At 26.4% G+C, this 21,427-nt stretch overlaps 4 protein-coding genes across 6 annotated transcripts in view; 2 read left to right on the forward strand and 2 right to left on the reverse strand.

The window, feature by feature from the left end:
* Positions 1–6,725: 6,725 nt before the first annotated feature.
* LOC113550352 (60S ribosomal protein L4) lies at positions 6,726–13,665 on the forward strand. Its single transcript, XM_026952111.1, has 8 exons — positions 6,726–6,864; positions 7,571–7,748; positions 7,810–8,055; positions 9,053–9,177; positions 9,266–9,364; positions 11,340–11,611; positions 13,109–13,268; positions 13,340–13,665. The coding sequence occupies exons 1-8, from the start codon at positions 6,862–6,864 to the stop codon at positions 13,634–13,636; spliced, it is 1,380 nt and encodes a 459-aa protein (XP_026807912.1). The 5' UTR covers positions 6,726–6,861; the 3' UTR covers positions 13,637–13,665.
* Positions 13,666–14,211: 546 nt separating this feature from the next.
* LOC113550361 (cyclin-dependent kinase 20-like) lies at positions 14,212–18,216 on the forward strand. Of its 2 annotated transcripts, XM_026952134.1 has the most exons (6): positions 14,212–14,376; positions 15,263–15,469; positions 15,938–16,126; positions 17,039–17,314; positions 17,601–17,828; positions 17,997–18,216. In XM_026952134.1, the coding sequence occupies exons 2-6, from the start codon at positions 15,293–15,295 to the stop codon at positions 18,165–18,167; spliced, it is 1,041 nt and encodes a 346-aa protein (XP_026807935.1). In that variant the 5' UTR covers positions 14,212–14,376; positions 15,263–15,292; the 3' UTR covers positions 18,168–18,216. The 2 variants fall into 2 exon arrangements, with proteins under 2 accessions (XP_026807935.1, XP_026807926.1); XM_026952125.1 differs by lacking the exon at positions 14,212–14,376 and having other exon boundaries at positions 14,975–15,469.
* Positions 18,217–18,605: 389 nt separating this feature from the next.
* LOC113548191 (actin-interacting protein 1-like) lies at positions 18,606–20,665 on the reverse strand. 2 transcript variants are annotated; one of them, XM_026948936.1, is made up of 8 exons: positions 20,619–20,665; positions 19,937–20,039; positions 19,594–19,808; positions 19,409–19,528; positions 19,167–19,331; positions 19,072–19,074; positions 18,846–18,996; positions 18,606–18,752 (listed from the first exon to the last, which is right to left on the reverse strand). In XM_026948936.1, the coding sequence occupies exons 1-8, from the start codon at positions 20,655–20,657 to the stop codon at positions 18,643–18,645; spliced, it is 906 nt and encodes a 301-aa protein (XP_026804737.1). In that variant the 5' UTR covers positions 20,658–20,665; the 3' UTR covers positions 18,606–18,642. The 2 variants fall into 2 exon arrangements, with proteins under 2 accessions (XP_026804737.1, XP_026804738.1); XM_026948937.1 differs by lacking the exon at positions 19,072–19,074.
* Positions 20,666–20,851: 186 nt separating this feature from the next.
* LOC113561187 (actin-interacting protein 1-like) overlaps positions 20,852–21,427 on the reverse strand; it is a 2,913-nt gene continuing 2,337 nt past the window's right edge. Inside the window, exons 2-4 of the mRNA XM_026967466.1 lie at positions 21,220–21,399; positions 20,979–21,134; positions 20,852–20,908 (exon numbers count right to left, since the gene is read on the reverse strand). Of these exons, the coding sequence (XP_026823267.1) occupies positions 20,852–20,908; positions 20,979–21,134; positions 21,220–21,399 (393 nt within the window). The remainder of the gene's footprint in view (positions 20,909–20,978; positions 21,135–21,219; positions 21,400–21,427) is intronic.

Below are 21,427 nucleotides of genomic sequence, written 5' to 3' on the forward strand. Positions count from 1 at the left end.
CCATTTATATTAGCGTTATCTATTTACGATTAATTTTTCAAAATATTTAGAATTTTTTTAAACTATTTAAAAACCATTGAAATTTTCGAATTTTCTAATTTTTTTTTTTTTTTGAAATGACTGTAAAAAAAATTGGCTATCCAAAAAATCTTTAAAATTTAATACAAGGTTTATTATAAATTGTACTTATAGTAGTAAAAAAAATCAAAAATCGTTAGTTAAAATTTTTGTTGATAAGCATTTAAAGTTCAAATGTTTACAAAATATGTTAAAAGTTAAAAATGCGAATACAAGGTTCTCCATAAGTTTTTCTACAAATAACTAAAAAAAAAAACGCCAGCATCAATATAGAAATAATTTTATGAGCGTATGAAATTTAAATTTTTATAAAATGCGTAAAATTATGATATACTACAATTTAAATATAGGTAATAATATAATATATCCTACTAATTATCCTAGACTAAAAAATCATCTACGTTTAGAATCCTTTTTCGTCTACAATGATATTTGTCATTTCATTCAAATTTAACACATCCATTATAGTTACCAACTCTCGATCTCTACTTCGCAACAGAGCAATACCCACTTGCCCACCTTTTTATGTTATGTATGAATATTATATCTAGTAAATTAGTTTTTAACTTTATTTTAAAAAGGGGGGTTTTGGGTGTTCAAACACCCCCACAATTAAATAAAACAATTGTATTATTTAATACATACAAATAAATTATTCATAATATTATAATATTAATATAGATTTAGACAAAAACACCCTCCGAAAATATTTCCTACCTACGCTCATCATGTCCGCACTAATCGATTATTCGCACCCCCTTCGGTTCCAAATTAGTGCGGATAATCGACAATCTACTGTATTATGAAATATGAAGATCTAACGATCAAAAATTATTATTTTGGCAATAATGTAAAAATGTCTATTATTTATGGTTATTATTAGTTAGTGATAACAGTATAACACTCAAATAAAGGTATTGATAATAATATGGAAAATGGATTTATATTGTATATTTGTATATCCTATTTCTGTATCTATATTTTTTTAATCTAAATGTTTATAATTATTATTATTATAATTATTCAATAGTGTATCGTAACTCATATTAATAATATAATTAATATAATTTACGGAGCAATGAATGTATTAATTCTATTTTATTTTTTTATAGATGAAAACACGATAATAAATTGTCAATAAAATGCTTCAATTTTTAAAAATAGAGGTGATTGTGGATACTAAGAAGGATATTATTTACATCTATATTTACATTTTATAGTTTATACTCTAGAGAGGTCAAAATTAAAAAAATTGATAATCGGAAAAACAAATAAACAATTGAAGAAAAACGGGTAATTTTAACTAAATCCAATTTTTGACAATATATTTAGATTTTTTTTTTTAATGTTACTCAAAAACAAATAACAATAGGTACTTGAATTTTTACTAAAAGCCGGATTAACATAGGTGCAAAAGCAGCTTTTGCTCTAGGATGGCAAATATTAGGGGGTGTCATAAACTTTTGTAATACAAATATTAAATATTTTGCACATGTTTTTTTCAATGTTAAATCAAGTAATATTATATTTTAAAATGTAAAATTTTAAGGTATGACATTGAATAATGTATCTAATAATATTAACAAAATGGACTAACGCATAGTATAACCATGTTTATAGTGATAATCACATTTGAAAAATGAAACATTTTTAGTAATTATTAAAAAATTAATTTTTGAATTAAATAGGATAATAGAATGTTACACTAAACTGAATATCGATAAATTTGAATTTTTATTAAATTGAAAACGAATCATTAGATAACACTCGAAAAAAAGTAACAACCTAGTTGAATTTTATAATATAGATTTACAAAGTGACTTGAGAGAAGAATTAATACAATTTAAAAGTATAATGGCAAATATTTCAGTTGAAAATAATATATCATTTATTGCATGGCATAAAACTTTAATAGCATCATCATTAGAAACATCATTATTTTCCTAACATAGAATTTATTTTAAGTATTATCTACATTCAAATGCTAGCGGTGAACGTTCGTCTTCGGTTTTGAAAAGAATAAAAAATTATTTTAAATCATCTTTGACCAAAAGAAAATGTCAGATTTGGCAATACTGTATTACTGTGCATAATAGTCTGAAATAGTTGGAGAAATTAAGTAGAACGAAATTGTTAATAAATTTGCTACAGTCAAATCGAGGAAAAAACATATTTATTAAACATTGGTATTGGGTTTTTTCTTTAAATTATATTGTACTTATTTTAATAATCATTATAATGAGTGTGTAGATGTATTAATTATAGATTTTAATAATTAGGCGTTTTAAACTTGTAGTAGTTATTTACATAATAATATAATGTACCAATTGTATTTTTATTAAATTGTATAAGGTATAGCAGATTCATATAAACATATAATATTACACGAAGTAAATATTATATTGTTTTAACGACTTCTTGATAAGAAGTATCTATCAAATATATATTGCTCCAGGACGGCTCTGATCCTTCATTCGGCTCTGGATTCTTGTCTCTATTTTTAAGCTACCTATTTATAGGCACGAGCAATTTTCAATTTATAATTAGTTTTTTTTTATACATGTAAATTTGATTAAAAATGTAATACAAAGCGCATCATAAATTATTAATTTTGATTGATTATTTTAAAAAATATCTAAAATCTGTAATCAGAATATTTTTATTTAAGCGTTTTAAGTTAGAATTTTGACAAGATTCATTATAATCGCGAATTATTTTTTAGTTAGAAATTTAAGTGAAAAAAAATTGTTACAGAAAGCCAAATCAATTTTTTATAAGCATTTAAGTTTGAATATTTATGAAATTCGATATTCAACCGTAAAATAATTATTACCTAAATATTTATAGATATAGATATCCTAATGTCTTTTATTTGTACTAAGTAAAAAGAAAAAAAATTATTTCTCAATTATTGATATTTTATTATATTTCAGAAAAAAATTAATAATTTTATGTTATTAATACATTTATATATTAATTTTAATATTAAAAATAAAAATTTTTATTACGTATGCATTTAACAAAATTTGTCAAAATCACAAACACTTGCAAATTATTTTGTAGGTGAAAATGCATAAAAACTTTTCTTTTGTATCAAAGTTTTAAAAATGTACAACATTTTAAATAAATAGTTTAATATAGCGAAACCATAAAATCTAAAAACCGTGTAATGACTAATGAGTATTGAGCAATGACAATTATTTTTTATGGATAATGCAAGTTTCAATTTGAACGAAATTACTTATTCAAATGATAAATAACAATATATTAATTATTTTGTTATAATTTAAAAACTATATTCGTGGCAACTTAACTTTTATATTTGTGAATTTTATTAAACGCTATGATATTTTTGATTTATTTTAAAATTATTATTTATTTATTTGTACTATAAATCTATTTTTATTGTTTTGCGGTATTTACAAAAAGATATGAATTCTGTGTTATATAAGTTGAAATAATATTAATGTATTAATATATAATATATACTATAATAATACTATAATAATTAAATACTAATAATATACTCGATATTATACTAATATTACTTTAACAGCTATATCAAAAAAAAAAAAAAAAAACATGTCACTTGGTGATATAGGTTGACCATTTCCACATTCCGCTTAGAATCTATATATCACACCTTATATCATTGGATTCAAACAGCCCTATATTAAAATAGTGACCCATACGATACCTAATGTACAGCAGAGCGAAACCCCTTACTTACCTTTTCTATTTTTAATTTTATTTGATGTTCATTATTCAATATTCATTACATTAATGAACATTTTTATCAAAGCATTTACTCGTTTAATATTTTTAATATTTAGTAATTTCAATATTGTAAATATAATGTACTTGGTAAGTATTTTATTTAAACATTAAATCGCTTTTAATTTTTAGTATTAAACTATTAACTCTACGATAGGCGTGCGGCTCACTATTATGCGCCACAGATTTTAAATTATTAATAACAGCGTGATGGTTATCATGATTGGAAATATTCTATTTTAAAAAAAAAATTGGAGTAAATAATTTAAAACAGTAACGCGCAGTATAATATTAATTTCGCTTTTTTGACATTCTGTATCAGAAGATTTAAATACAAAAAAATTATATAAGTATCATCAGTCAATTTTAATGTGTAATAAACAATATACATATTATAATAATTTTCGTAATAATTGATTAATAAATATTATAAAAATTAATTTTATTTATAATCTAGTACATGCTTCATAAAATTACAGTTTTATTTATCATCCATAGGAAAACCATCTTAGGTTTAATAAAGAGCTATTCTGTGGAGCTACCATCATGCTTTCATTAAAATTATTTAGATTTAAAATCACAAAATAAAAATTTTAAAAGAGAAGCTGTATACACCACGATTTTTTTCTGCGCCGATTATCTTAATTATATATTCATTTAATAATCAAATAATTAGTAATATTATTAAAATATGGTTTTGATAAAATTCAATTTCGAAATTGTAATTAAAAATATTGTAACTACCTATATATGTATATTACATTAAGAAGTATAGTGTCATATTACAGAAAATAAATATTATTTAGATAAAAAAAAAAATTAGCTTACAATTCAAGATAAATAACACAGCTGAATTTGTACATGTATATAATTGTCTAATAATACATTTATTTTATTAAAATAATATTAGAATTTTACATTTTGAGTGAGACTATTAAATCAATATAAAAGATATTTATTTTTTTATTTAAAATAAATTATTTGAAATTATAATTACTAAAAAAAAAAATAATTATGTACCTATTTAAAATAATATATTATCGGTCTCACTGCAATATAAAATAAAACAAAAAAATCAATAGGTAATAATTGTTTTATAAATATATTTGTCATACAAACTACAAATAGTTAGGGATTAGCAACAATGTTACGACAATTACAATTATGTCAAAATATAATATTATATTCTGTCTACATACCTATCAACAATTCATCACGAGGACAGGACGATATAAAGTAGGTAAATATATTTCAAAACTGCAGCAATATACAAATTTAACTTCAAATCATAAGTTACGAATAACGATACTCAACGAACACTTTACCACACTAACTAGTGACTGGTAACTAACTATACCGTCACAAACTCACAAAACAGTAAAACACAATGACTGAATGACTGTATGAAACCTGATTACTGTCTACACAATATTATGACTGTTCATGAGATATTAAACTATACTGTTTACTGAAATAATAAAAATGTTCAACATACCAATACAATATAATCCAATAACGTTTTTCTGATTAAAGTACAAAATCCAATTGATTACAATAGGTATATTCCAGAACCGCTGTGAACTATTTATAAATTTATACTTTGGCGTTTTCAAGAAATATTCCCAACATCGATGATATTATATATCCGGCTTTAAATAGAATACAATTATGATGACTGTTTGGTCATGGCCTCATGGGCAGTAGGTGGAATTGGTAAATAACTAACAAGTCGTAAATAGTAAATATACGTCTTTTAAAACTTGTCTTAAAGATTATGTAAGGGTATAGTAAATCGAAAATAAATCAAATGTTTATACTAAGGCTCTATAATATAATATAATATAATATTTAGCTCTCTAGTTTGTACCCCTATGTAAATGTGATTTATTATCATTCTTACTATAATAACACTGATGAATTTTATTCATTAATATTAGGTTCTCGTAAATCGTAATTGAATCCTGTTTTTAAATGTCTGTATATACTATATAGTAATAGTAAATAGTCGATATTGTAAGTGCCTACTTTGAAATTTATTTCTAATATGAATCCATAATTTATAAGGAATATAGTTTAATTATTGCAGAGATAATGGTAACCACTTGGAAAGAGACCTCGGGAATCGGGAAATGCAGATCGATGAATTCGAAGAAATCGTTGAAAACCTGAGTGATATGGCCATATGGATATAGACACGCGTGGATAGTCATAGTACTACACGATAAGAATAAGTGGCGCAATGTTGTATTGGTGGTAAAAATTCTTAGATTTGTAAAAGCCACAAGAAGATAATTTGTATGATCGGTTTACAAAATGCAATGTATATAAAGTGGATAATATAAACAAATATAATAATATAATGTATTAATCTTAAGGCGATGTATATTGCAAATAGAATAGAATATAAAAAACTTTTACTATTTTATTTTTATAACACAATCATATTAACAAAAATACAGCTTTTGGTTGGCCTTTGTAAAAATTATATATATAGTTTAGTCTTTAATTATTATTTATATTATTTGAAGATATTGGAATAATTTGTATAATATATAATAATTATATTTATATTTTAGACCTGTTTCATATAAGTAAAAAACTTATTTTAATCTGTGGTAGTTAGTTTATATTGTGTTATGATTAACAACACACACATATACGATTTACATACATATATACATATACCATAAACCAATTAAACCATAATACTATTCTATAGCTCAGTGTTGTCATAACGATTTAAATTTGGCGGGGAAACGATCGAACCCGCGAGAGAATAAATAAATATGTGACCGTTTCTTCCAGACGTGTTGTGTTACTTCCATGGATTTGGGTAGTTGTGTGTCATCCCCTCCACCCAGTTCCACGGTAAATTGATGTCGTAGTCGGTTCGTGTAGTTGTGGTTAACGCGCTTCATGTCCATCTTTCTCTATCACTGTGTCTCGGTTCAAGCGCGGATGGTTATATTTTTTTAATTTTTTAACTATTTAGTTTTTAGGAACAACGCCATGGTAAGTCATTTATTTTATCCTTAGTCGTTTGTTTTAAGTCGCCTTTTAAGTTTTATCGATTATTACCGAATTTTTGTCGATCATTCCTAGCGTTTGTAAATAGTGTGCACGCATTCCACCCGCTGACCATACCTGGCCATGTGGATTACAATTATTCCACATTATAATACATGTTTTAGTGTTCTTATATGTAGTTTCAAAATATGCGTATATTCAACTATCTTAAAACTTATTCACTACAATTTACTGATTCATCTAACTTATTCGTCAGAAATTGTAAAATTTCTAAACCTAACCTCACTTTTGCTATAATGATGTTTCACTACTTTTATAATTTCATTTTTTCAAATTAAATATCATTAATATTTTAAAATAATCGTTAATTTTGTGTCGATGGGACGTTAATAAATGTACCGTTATATTTTTGTACTTCAATCTATTGTATTTATTTCTTTTAATAAGATCACCCACGACTTATGATTAGGTTTCTTATATGGTAATTAAAATAAATTCATCACATAAATTTATGTTATGTTAATTACCAAACAATTTATTTATATATATATATTTTTCAATTCTTATCCACCCTTACTAAAATATATTGTTTTTGAATGAACTTAATGCTTTAAACAAGATATTTCCTATTATTTAATTTAAAATAGCTACTTTAAAATGAGGTTTATATATTAAATAATAATGTTTATAGGCTTTATCTACAGCTCGGCCATTAGTTTCTGTATACAGTGAAAAAAATGAGGAAACCGGAGAAACTGTCGCTCTTGCTACTGTGTTCAAGGCACCCATCAGACCAGATGTTGTTAGTTTTGTTCACGACAATGTCTCAAAGAACAGCAGACAACCTTATGCCGTTAGTAAACTAGCTGGTAAGAAATGTTTATTTTATGATTTGTTAATCATGTAGTTTAGGTTTTTAAATATTTTAAGGTCATCAAACTAGTGCTGAATCATGGGGTACTGGTCGTGCTGTTGCTCGTATTCCTCGTGTTCGTGGTGGTGGTACTCATCGCAGCGGTCAAGGAGCTTTCGGTAACATGTGTCGTGGTGGACGAATGTTTGCTCCTACACGTGTATGGCGCCGTTGGCATAGAAAAATTAATGTTACACAAAAGCGATATGCTACAGTATCAGCTATTGCTGCTTCTGGAGTACCTGCTCTTGTGATGTCAAAAGGTAATTATATTTTATTATAAATTACAATTTCAATGTTAATATGCACATAAAATGTCCACATATAAACTTAGTATTCATCAGTTTTCTATGTTTTTTTTTTTAATGTGTGCTAAATTAAATAATTTCATCAGCGTACTCAGATAAAAAATAATTGTTTTTTGAGTTCCAATGAATTTAAACAAATTTCATGAAAAAAAAAATACATAATACAATATTATGTACACTAAATGATGACATTGCTTAGAGCACTGGGTTATGATATCCTGTGATTACTTACACGTTGACAAAGTCTGATAATTAATATATATAAATATTTATACATGAGTTAGTAGTATTTAGTTTTCTATACAGATGCTATAAATAATAAATAAACTTTGTTTATAATACATACTAATTTTTAATAGGCATTGCTTATATTATTTAATTCAAAATGATGACACTCTTTACAGAGCATTGGGTTATGATTTCAATGATTACTTTTACGTTGACACTGTCTGATTAAGGTGTAGGCAATTACTTTCTATTTGCTATTCAAGTGGAAAAATTTCATTTTAAGAATTATTAATTTTGTTTATCAATTAATATACTTGCACATTGTATAGTTCAATACTTATTATGTATTTGTACAAAATCATTTGATTGTTTGTGCATATATTAATGTTGTGCTTTCTAGGCGTTGCCTCACTTAATATTTATATTAGTGGTGGCGGCAAGAGTATCAAACAAGTCTCAGTCATATTAATACTAGTTTAAAATTTATATTTATTTAAATGTATATAATTAATTTGCACATAGTATAGTCAAATATTTATGTATTTGTACAAAATTCTTTGATCGTTTAGTGCATATATGAATTTTGTGCTTTCTAGGCGTTGCCTCACTTAATCATTTTAGTGGTGGCGGCAAGAGTATCAAACATTTATTAATTAAATTAAAAAAAAAAACAATTGTTTGTTACTTGATATTAAATTAATCCTACAATTTTAATTTATTTAAGGTCATTTGGTACAAGAAGTACCTGAATTTCCATTAGTTGTTTCTGATAAGATCCAAGAATACACTAAAACCAAGCAAGCTACAATTTTCTTACATCGTATTAAAGCATGGAAAGATATCCAAAAGGTTAAATCTTAAACTTATAATTCTAATATTTTTTCATTATACAATTTATTAAATTAATTTTAATTGTGGTGTCTTATTCTACTTTTAGGTGATCAAGTCACGCCGTTTACGTGCAGGTAAAGGAAAAATGCGTAATCGTCGTCATGTTCAACGTAGAGGTCCATTGATTGTTTACAGCAAAGATCAAGTAAGATATCAATTCTCTATTATTTATTTACTCTTATTTAGAAAAAATAATGCACATTATATTATAAAGTTACTCAATTTTAGTTATGATAACTGAACATTTATTGTGCTAAAAAAAATGGTCTGATCTTTCCTAGTCGGCTTTTGCTTGTATTGGGGACAAACTTTCCAAACAACCTCTAATACTCTATAAAATACAAATAACTCCTATAATATTATACTGGAAACATATTTACAAATCAAAGCAAGTTCTTGTGCACATAAAAATGTCCAACATACAATCTGATAAAATCATTGAAATGTTACCGTAAGTGTGCTAAATAAAATTTTTATTTCAAGGCGTACCCTGGAATTTTACTGCATAACTCTTTTGGGTTCCATTGAGATTAAACATAATTATAAACATTAAAATTAATAAAAATCTATCATTGCACAATTTCACACTTTAATTATTAATATCTGATTCTTATGAGTGGTCTTATTGTGCAAAATTAAAATTTGATTATTTCACAGTCGCTGCTATAATTGATTATTTATTTGCTGCATACTCCAAAATAATAACAAAGTTAATATAACTTATTTTATTAGTTTCTTTACATATTTTAAATGTAAAGTATTATAGGTTATTACTTTCTGTACTTACTGAATTGAGATTGTTTTTAGTATAATAAAAGCACATAAAAATGTCCAACATACAATCTGATAAAATCATTGAAATGTTACCGTAAGTGTGCTAAATAAAATTTTTATTTCAAGGCGTACCCTGGAATTTTACTGCATAACTCTTTTGGGTTCCATTGAGATTAAACATAATTATAAACATTAAAATTAATAAAAATCTATCATTGCACAATTTCACACTTTAATTATTAATATCTGATTCTTATGAGTGGTCTTATTGTGCAAAATTAAAATTTGATTATTTCACAGTCGCTGCTATAATTGATTATTTATTTGCTGCATACTCCAAAATAATAACAAAGTTAATATAACTTATTTTATTAGTTTCTTTACATATTTTAAATGTAAAGTATTATAGGTTATTACTTTCTGTACTTACTGAATTGAGATTGTTTTTAGTATAATAAAAGCACATAAAAATGTCCAACATACAATCTGATAAAATCATTGAAATGTTACCGTAAGTGTGCTAAATAAAATTTTTATTTCAAGGCGTACCCTGGAATTTTACTGCATAACTCTTTTGGGTTCCATTGAGATTAAACATAATTATAAACATTAAAATTAATAAAAATCTATCATTGCACAATTTCACACTTTAATTATTAATATCTGATACTTATGAGTGGTCTTATTGTGCAAAATTAAAATTTGATTATTTCACAGTCGCTGCTATAATTAATTATTTATTTGCTGCATACTCCAAAATAATTATAAAAAAAATATGGTTAATAATTTAAGCACAATTACACACTTTTTTCATTTTATTATAATGTTTACGAGTGGTTTTTTTGTGCAAAAGTAAAACTGATTGTCTCACAGTCGCCACTGTATTTAACATATATTGATGGCATACCCAAGACATATCACAATCTTTTGTTATAATGGTTCAATTTGAGGTTAGCTTATTTTAATATTCATTAAAATTATAACTTAAAATATATTATTAGTAGACCAACAACATATATCATGCCTATCTAAGCACTAATGTGTTGCCTTATATTATGAATGTAATAATAATTTTAAAAAAAATCATACAGTTGATATCAATATTTTGTTTGCTTCTAAAATTAAATGGTTGTTGCATTTGGTAAAAAGATAGACAGAAATTTTTCAATATTAAGCCATCATATTACAAATAATTTTCTATGGTTTTGTTTTCCCAAATTGTTAGCTTGTACTTTTTTTTTGTCTAAAAATAACTTCTCTTTTACTAGTTTGCCATTCTAATAATTCTATTTATATATTTTATTAGTTTTAATATTAATTATAAGAAATGTTGATTTATGTTTTAGGGTTTAAGAAAAGCTTTCCGTAATATCCCAGGTGTAGATTTGATCAACATCAGGAAATTAAACTTGTTGCACTTGGCCCCTGGTGGTCATGTTGGACGTTTTATCATCTGGACACAATCTGCTTTCCAAAAATTGGACAGTCTTTATGGTACATGGGACAAAAAAGCAACTCTGAAGAGTGGCTATAACTTGCCTTTCCCCAAAATGTCAAATACTGATCTGACAAGGATTCTGAAATCTGATGAACTCAAGAAGTACTTGCCAGCTCAAAGGTAAATATTAATTGATATTTTTTATATAATTTCTATTGTAAATAACTTTAATGGTCATAATTGCCATGTTTAAACTATAAAATTATGCAGTTAAGTAGTTAAATGGTATCTATTAGTATATTGGATATGATGAGGAAATCTTGGTCCGTGTTGTTGATATTATATGATAATATTTCCAGTTAATTACTTTTTTCTGATCCAATATATTTGTAAATTTAAAGACTAATGAATCAATTTTAATTTAAGACAAAATTATGATGAGAAAAATGCTTGGTCCGTGTTCTTGATATGATATGATAATATCCAGGTTTTTTAAAACTACTGATTAACTTTGTTACTTTAAATTTAAGACATATTTATGATGAGAAAAATGCTTGGTCCGTGTTCTTGATATGATATGATAATATCCAGGTTTTTTAAAACTACTGATTAACTTAACTTTGTTACTTTAAATTTAAGACATATTTATGATGAGGAAAATGCTTGGTCCGTGTTCTTGATATGATATGATAATATCCAGGTTTTTTTAAAACTACTGATTTTTATGAATAATTACTAGAAATTACCTTTTTTAAATCTTGAATTTAGTTATTATTATTTCTTTTTATAATTAACATTTACTCATATTTATTGTGATACCTATTATCACAAATATTAAAAGTTACTCTTGTATGACTTGATTTTCTATAAATTAAAAATATATTTCATCTTATAATTTCTGGAACTATAGAAATTATATTACATTTACATAATATTAATTGTTTCAAATTTTTCACTGTAAAATTGGATTGCTGTCGTTAAAACATTTAAAATGTCATGTTGAAGTTGGAAATATAACAATATACAGGTCACATATGCTTGTTTAATTGAATGTAGAACCTTTATTATTGTGATCACGTTAATATTTGAATTTAACACTACATACTTATTGTAAACTTATTTAAAATTCGCCTTAAAAATCCAATTAATTAGTAATTATAATGATGCATAATACTACTAATAACAAGTATTAAAATTGGATATGATGTAAATTTTAATATTGAAAATTCAGTGATTTAAAAAATTATGCTTTGTTTTAATTTCTGATCCAATAAATGTAAATTTTAAACAATAAATCCAAATTATGTATATTAGTTGGATATGACGATTATTTGTTATTGATAAAACATTTATGATTACTATAATAATTTGCTTTGTTTTAATTCCTGATCCGATACATTTATAAAACAATAAATATACGTTATAAAATCAATTTTACTAAGTTCTTATTAAATTGATAAAAATAAGAAGATAATATTCATGAGTTCAATTTATTTATTTTTATTTAATTGTATACTAACAGTTGGAAATGACGAAAATATTTTTTGTTGATAATGATGATACTTAAAAAATATGCTTTGTTTTAATTCCTGATCCAACTACCTACTTAAATTTTATTAGTTTCTATGTATTTTAGATTTTAAATAAATATACTTAATATAAATTTTTTATTTTTAGGACTGGATCAGTTCGTCGCACTCGTAAATTGAACCCATTGAGGCACGTACGTACCATGCTTAGATTGAATCCTTACATCGCGGTTCAAAAACGAGTTGCAAGTAATGAAAACAAATTAAGAACACTGGCTCGTGAAACTTACTTAGCCAAGAAGGAAGGTGTAAGTAAAACATGTGTATTACATTTAACTCAATATAGATGTACAGATAATAAATTTTATCATGTTTTCAGAGACCAACTACTGAGAAGGGTGAAAAGTTATTGAAACGTTTCATCAATGAAAAGAAAATGTTGCGTGCTGCCAAAATCAAGGCCAAGAAGGTTATTGCTATTAAGGGTCTACGTGATATTCATGAGAAGAAATTGGAAGCGTATAGAAAGCGACTTGCTGCACGTGGTGGTGCTCCACCTACCAAGAAGTGCAAGAAACAATTACCCAAGCCAAAACCTAAGGCTGAGGTTAAAAAACCTGCACCTGCTACCAAGGCTGCACCAAAGGCAAAATCGACTGGTAAAGCTAAGGCATGATTGGACTAATAAACAAAATTATTATAAAAGCTGTTTTTTTTTTCTACATACAATACTTTCCTTTTCCTGAAATTGATTAATAACTCAATTTTTTTCTATCAACATGTTATATAACTAAATATTTCTGGTTCCACTTAGTTAATTAGATAACTCATTTTGAGTATAAAGTATTTTTTCTATGTTACAGCTATGTAGCTATCCTTGACCAAGTATACTGGTCTACCAAATTATAAACAAAATAAAACTAAATTCATCAGAATAATGAAGAAGTGAACTTTGAACTAAATGAAGGAATTAGCGATCTGAATGGTTTTTTTTTCATACAATATCAATGTTCTTGTTTGTTACTTTATTAGTTACACAATCATTATTTCTTTATTTAAATAAATATTAGGAGGACACTACCTAACCTGTATATGTTTGCTCTATCTTACATACACCATAACATGGATTTTGTTCAGCAGAATCAATTTTATTTTGCTAGTTTAAATATTAGAGTATATATACCTTTTATTAAACTTGGGTAAAATTCTCATTTTAAAGTGAGTTATTGTTTTGTAAAATATTAATAAAAATCTGAGAAACGCCTAGAAATAATATTACCTTTATGATTAATAAATTAGTTGTGGAATGTAAACTAATAATATGTAAAAGAAAAATATATCCTTTGTCAATCATCAATTGTACTACTATCGGGCCAATAAAATAATGACACTGATTCTGTGCTGAGCAAATATCAGGTAATTTAATACTAATATATTACTTTAAGTAATACTAAACTAACTAAAATACATCACCAATATCTGTGAGAAGATATTTATTTATTTGTACATTAGGTAAGATAAATTAAATGATGCCATTTGTCTATGGATTTATCCTATCCTATTCTAACTCTTAAATGTAAACTACATATTTTTAACACATTGTACTTTCTCCTATATGTAAATATAATATATTATTTTTGTACGCTAACAAATCCCTGTGTAATTCCCTAATCTTTAAAATGCAAAATTAAAACATTGGCTTTGAGATGGATTGCTTCTGGTGTATTACCCACATATACACACACAAACCATGCCTTTTACGTAATTAGAAAAAAAGATAATTAAATTTATCATAGATATTTCGTCATTATAACAAAATTAAAGTTGAACCTACTTGAATAGAAGTAAAAAATTTAAACCTATATATTATAGAGTATAATTATTTTATTTCCTATTTTCATTTATATTTATTTCAGTTGGTATAGTCGGGTACAATAAATTTGTTATATTTTCTTCAGTTTTTCTATATTTCAAAAATAGACGATAACCTCCCGTAGTCTTATTGACTTCTTGTCTCTTGAATAAGTACTTACTTAGTACTTACCTCAATATCAAACCATTAACTATAATTTTCATGATTTTAGATTGGATTAGGCTCTTTCGTCAAATATTGAAAACATGTTAACTGTTCATTCGCATCGCACTTAGTGAAAATTAAAACGTTAACTAATATAGTAATATGGTTACCCATTGTTGGGTTGCCGTGACAACCATATTAAACCTATCATTGACACAATATACAAACATTGCAGCCATTATAAAATTTACATTTTTATGATTAAAATCTAAAACTACTTCACAGTTTTATACAATACACAAATTATATTCTTCAATGGAAAGTTATAAAATCTTGGAACGGATCGGAGAAGGAACACATGGACAAGTGGTTCAAGCCATGGAACGGTCTACTGGTAAAATAGTCGCCATTAAGTGCGTACGTTCATCAGATAAAGCATCAAAGAACTTACTACGTGAAATCGAATCTCTGAAAGCGCTGGATTCAGATTACGTTTGTTGTATTAATATTAAAAACTAGTAAATGGTCGATTAGTATAGGTCATAGGTGGAGATTGGTGAAGCTGGGTTTAGTTCCTTAAATAATTTACTAATCCATTAGAAAATTTTGCGTTTTCATAGCCATTATAACTTAAAAAATTATTTGTTATTTTTAAATTGAATTCTACTTGTTTAATTATTATTAACCAGACATTAATAATATTATGTATTATTGTTTATTTTTTCAACTAATAATAAGAGATCAACAATTTTTAAATATTAACATATTACTATAGGATTGAAGACATACAAGGTGATATAAATAAATAAAGCTAAGGTATGTAATGTAGGTAATAAACCTATTTGTTTGTTCTCCTCCCATTAAAGTCAGTTCTAATTAATCTCCATTTACGTGACGTATAGCGATATGCTTTAGATGAAGCAATAAAAATAGGCACCTGACTGTTTGCCATTTTTCCAGGTCGTAAAGCTATTGGATCATTTCTGTCACAGTTTCAGTTTCTATTTGGTACTAGAGTTCGTGGCGTCCGGCTTGCCAGAGATGTTGTACGATGATAACTTAATGCTTGACGATTCCCATTTGAAGACATACGCTCGTATGCTCCTCGCCGGTGTAGTCCACATGCACACCGCCAACATCGTGCACAGGGTAATAGGGGAAATTGAGAAAGGTCACCGAATCAGACAAATATTTTCCAGAATTTTTAATTACATACGTCATGTATTTTTTGTAACAATATTAAAAATTATTTTGATTAGAGGTAAAAATTCCCAATTTGAAAAAATTCTAAATCTATAACCCTGAATTCTGATATATTAGAAGCGGAAGAGGGGTGATAAATGTGCGAGACTGAAAGTATTTTATATAGGTAATCAGGTAACAGTTAATACCTTAATTTTAGAAAGGTTTTAAAGAAATACCTTCAACAAAATGCTAACAAACGTCATGAATTGAGTAAAATTAACATGATTGGATGTTGTAAATAAACAAAATATTTTCATAACATCAATTTAATTGATTGAATAGGTACTGCCTACAGCCTACTTTAGGTTCAATAATGATGTGTGTATATATTATTTCGAAGTGATTTTATTTAACATTTTATACTTTAATAGTTAAAATCCTATTTAGGTATTGTTTTAAAAACTATATCAACATTTTTTTTAATGAAATATTTAAAAACTTAAGTTTCAATATTTTGCACAGGTCTTAGTTCCTTAAGTTTTAAACTGAATGACATACCATAAAATGTAACCTATTTTTAGTCATTCACCAGATAGGTACGTATAGCCGATAGCCCGTATAAGTACTACCCCTCCTATTTTTTAAATTTATTATTGTAATTCTTTTTGGTTCCAAAATAAAACCTTGCAAGATTATTATTTATGACTTAATTATAACTACTTTAGAATTATTATGCCTAATTCATTTTCATAGTTAAATGATAAATAATAGTCGGTTCTTTTTCCTGGATTTCACGCACAGTTTTTGTTTTGTGCACGTGTCGTGCCCTGTTCTATACGCAATTAGTTTTATGACCTCATCGTTTGTTTTTATTAGGATCTGAAACCAGCAAATTTACTGATAAGTTCCGAAGGCGTATTAAAAATAGCAGATTTCAGCTTGAGTCGTCTGCTACTGACAACCTCGGCTGCCGATAACGATGTCGATGAACAACACAGTGGATGTAACCGATGTTACACAAGCCAAGTAGCGACACGCCGATACCGTGCTCCTGAACTCTTGTTCGGCTCTGTCCACTACGATCAGTCAATTGATATGTGGTCGGTTGGTTGCATTTTAGCAGAAATGCAATTGAAAACCCCTTTATTTGCGGTTAGATGATTCGCTTTATTAAACATTTCAAACTGCAGTGCCGCAATAATTACTTGTCTTCGGTCGGTAGTCTGTAGTCTGTACAAACTACCGGAGTTATTGTGAATCAAATGCCTTAAAATTCTTCCAAGATATGCATTTTTTTTTTTTAATTTACACGGTATAATAATATGATGTTTATAAAAATTTTATTTTTAACTTGTGTACTTCAGATTAATTTTTTAAACACTTAACTCTTCACAGTTCACCTCTATTTACAAAATATAAAATATTATTAAAATTTTAGGGAGATTCTGACATGGAGCAAATTGCAATCGTTGTACATAATTTAGGGACTCCAACTGACGAAACTTGGCCAAACAGGAATGAAATGCCAGATTACAATAAATTGAAGTTTACTAAGTGTGATCCAGTGCCAACAAATATACTGTTGCCTGATATTGATGAATTGTTAGTCGATCTAGTGGGAAAATTAATTTTATACAATGCAGATAAAAGATTGAATGCATATGAGGTACTTAACAGTTATTCTTTATATTACGACTGTTATAGTAAAACCGTTATAATTTAAACTATACACGGAATTTGTGAACATAAAAAAATGACTATATCATTAAATACCATTATATTATGACAAATAAATAAATTAAATACTTTTATAATGTTTTAAATAATTTTCCAGGCATTACTTCATCCTTATTTTTTTAACGAACCATTGCAATGCTTAGAACATCTAATGCCAAAACCACCAAAGGATCATAGACAAAAACTTATGCAAAAACCGATCGAAGTAATTGAAAGTTTGGAAAAAAATTTTAGTTGTTTATACAAAATACTTGATGAAACGGTGTAAATTTGTAATTATATTATATTGTTTTGGAATATTAAATCAATAATTCATGATAATTCACAAAGGTACTTTTCAATCATTTTATATTCATACATAATTAATAACTAAAAATAAAAGATTGTTTCAGAGTAGTTATTTTATTATTCATTACACATTAGAAAAATATAAATGCAAATTACATATTAAAGTATAGAAAGAAATTAGAAAACTATAAAATAATAAAATGGTTAATAATAATAACACTTCTGAAAAAATAAATAAATAAAATATATTTTTCATTGATTGAAATCTATAATATTGGCAAAACCATAAACCTAATTGTTATTTAATAATAATAGGACACCATTTATCAGTGAGTGCAATTTTTTCATTTTTGGATATACTTCATTAAAAAAATATATCTATTGGTTAATTAATAACTCTAAAATAAATAGTCAAATAGATATATATATAATATATTTTAACTTGTAGTACCAGATTAAATGGGAGTAACATTCCAGATTTTTGTATTGCAGTCTTGTCCGACCGACACTATAGTTTCATCATCCAACCACAGAACACGTGTAATCTGACTTTGTGGATGAGCATCTATAAAAAAAATAAAAAAATAAATATATATATATATATAATCTAATTTAACAACATAACAACTTAATTTAAACTAAAAACTCTGATATTAACTTTTTATTATTGTATGTTTATTTGGTGAAGTAACACTCCAAACGATGATGGTGGTGTCCAAACTTCCACTAGCTACTTGTTTTGAATTTGGTGACCAAGCGACACTGTTAACACGTGCATTGTGGAAACCCCAATCTTGTTTATGCGCCAGCTAAAATAAAAATAAAACCAGGATACAAAATTAATGAAAGACAATTAAAAAACAATATTATATTATATTTCTTACCGACTATCCCATTGTAAAGTAAATAATATGATAAAAATAAATAATATAACAGTTGTTTCAGAATTTAAATATTCATACTATTTAAGTTAACTTACATTGAATTCGGGTACTTTGTATAAAATGACTTTTCTGTTTGCATCACTTGCTACCAAGTACTCTCCATCGGGTGAAAAAGAACAGTCTGTAATTGGTCCCAAATGATCACACTCCGCGACAAATTCCAAATTGTAAGTGGAATCATTAATCTTATACACGTGTACCTAGGATTACTTATCGATTAAACCATGACAGCCATTGAGTGTAATATATGTGATTTGAAGTTGTTATGTATACTTACTTTATTATCTAAAGCTCCTCCAACCGCAACAAAACCAGCATCTGGACTAACAGCTACTGATGAAGGTTCATAGTCCACGGGCAAATTGAATACTTTTTTTTCATTTTTTAATACTATTATCTATCATATAAAATGTTCATATTAGAAATACTATTATTTTGCTCGTTAAATATGTTCTGTATAACCTCTTTAATCGTAGCCGTGACAATCACACTACTGTTGAAGTCCATTCCCCTTGGTTGAGCATTTAGTTTGACTTGCAAGTCTGTGTACGAATTGGATTTAATGTCAACTTGTCTAAGACTATCATCAATTCCACATGTATATAAATAGTCATTATCCAGTTTCATTCCATTGATTTGATTTCCATGACCTACGCCTTTTACTCTGTCATTTTCACCTAATTGTATTTAATAGTAATCAAAAATTATTATATTTTTCTGAACTGGAAGAAACAACAAAGTATAACTTTTCAACCATATTTTGTATCTAACATTTTAACGTGGTATAATAATACTCAATAGTTACCGTTTGCAGCATTCCAATTTGTAATATTTCCATCGTGGGAACCAGTATAAATAGTACTACGATCTGGACTCAGTGCCAATACTGTAATTGGTTTATTATGACCCTAAACATGATAAGAATATTTATTATATTCACTAAAGATTTTTTAACTTCATAAATATGTTCTTTCATAATATTTAATTCATTTAAAATACTAGTTTTATTTTTACTTTTATTTATTCGAATGAAAATATTCCATTAAAAAAAATATATATATTAGTAAAATTATTATACTATATGACCAGGATTGGCCTGGGCCCTTGCCGTTTTATAATTCCTGGGCCTTTGTACTGTGGTGTCTGTGTTACTTACCAATAATACAGTATAAAATTATTGGGCCCCAGAAAATAATTCCTGCCTGGGCCCTTGGGTACCCAGGCCGACCCTGTATATGACTATAAATGACATTCAATAAATAAGTAAAATAGTTAATATGTAATATTACTAATATTCTTGAATGTTATTAATCTTAGATGAGTATTTAAGAAAAAAAATATATAAACTTTTAGAACATAGTATAATATAGGTAAATATATTATTTTAAGTATAATTTCAATTTACTAAAAAAAATATTCAATATCCTGAAATTTTTTTTTTGGTGATAACAATACATTTAAATAATTATAAATGGCAACTATAATACCTTAATAAACTCGTAAGGGTTTCTCGGGATTGTTGACATCTAGTAAGTAATAAAGCCATTAAGAGAGACTGTTAATAAATAATTTCCTTGCCACAAACAAGAAACCTATAAAAATACATAAAAATTATTATCTTAATAAATTATCTAATAACCAATTACAAACCTGTTGATCTTCTACTTGATTTCCTATCACAAATTCACTCACAACAGATTTTGTTTCTACATCCCACAGCTTACAGTTTTATCGCCAGAAGACGTAATAGACGTGTACTATCAGCACTCCAAGCAACCTAATATTTTTTTTAATATTAAATTAAAAAATTATTGTTAAATACATATGTTTTAAGTTTTGATATTTACTCCATAAACTCCTCCTTTATGTGCTGGATTACCAATTTCAGCAACAAGATCAGCATTAGTACCTTCATACAAGAACACTTTACCGTCAAAACCTGCTGATGCGAAAAAAATTACCATTGGGTGAAAAACGTACTGCCTGAACAAATCTCGAGGTTCCTGTAATATAAAAGTTAAGAGTTAAATAGGCTAATTTTATTCCATAAAAATAAATAAATATAAATTAAGTAAAGATAAAATTTACTTGTTTGGTCATCTTAAACTTAAATGGCGGGCCTTCAAAAACACCAATTGTGTTGTCTTCACTACCAGTCACTATTCTAAATGGACGACTAGGACGGAAATCACACGAATTAATTGGTTTGGACTGACCCGTTATTTCACCGCTGAAGTACCAGTTTCTGACATAAATACATGACCAAATCTATAAAAATATAATGCAATATATTTAA

This window comes from Rhopalosiphum maidis, chromosome 1 (assembly GCF_003676215.2).
Source record: "Rhopalosiphum maidis isolate BTI-1 chromosome 1, ASM367621v3, whole genome shotgun sequence".
NCBI lineage: Eukaryota > Metazoa > Arthropoda > Insecta > Hemiptera > Aphididae > Rhopalosiphum > Rhopalosiphum maidis.

Bases quoted from the DNA above. Each gene is read 5' to 3' on its own strand.
- LOC113550352 (XM_026952111.1), top strand. The intron at 11,612-13,108 runs GTAAATATTAAT...TTTTATTTTTAG, and splicing joins AAGTACTTGCCAGCTCAAAG to GACTGGATCAGTTCGTCGCA. The intron at 13,269-13,339 runs GTAAGTAAAACA...TCATGTTTTCAG, and splicing joins ACTTAGCCAAGAAGGAAGGT to AGACCAACTACTGAGAAGGG.
- LOC113550361 (XM_026952134.1), top strand. From the start codon at position 15,293: ATGGAAAGTTATAAAATCTTGGAACGGATCGGAGAAGGAACACATGGA. The intron at 15,470-15,937 runs GTTTGTTGTATT...CCATTTTTCCAG, and splicing joins AAGCGCTGGATTCAGATTAC to GTCGTAAAGCTATTGGATCA. The intron at 17,829-17,996 runs GTACTTAACAGT...ATAATTTTCCAG, and splicing joins AAAGATTGAATGCATATGAG to GCATTACTTCATCCTTATTT.
- LOC113548191 (XM_026948936.1), bottom strand. From the start codon at position 20,657: ATGTCAACAATCCCGAGAAACCCTTACGAGTTTATTAAG. The intron at 20,040-20,618 runs GTATTATAGTTG...TATCATGTTTAG, and splicing joins ACCCTTACGAGTTTATTAAG to GGTCATAATAAACCAATTAC. The intron at 19,809-19,936 runs GTAACTATTGAG...AAATACAATTAG, and splicing joins AAATTGGAATGCTGCAAACG to GTGAAAATGACAGAGTAAAA.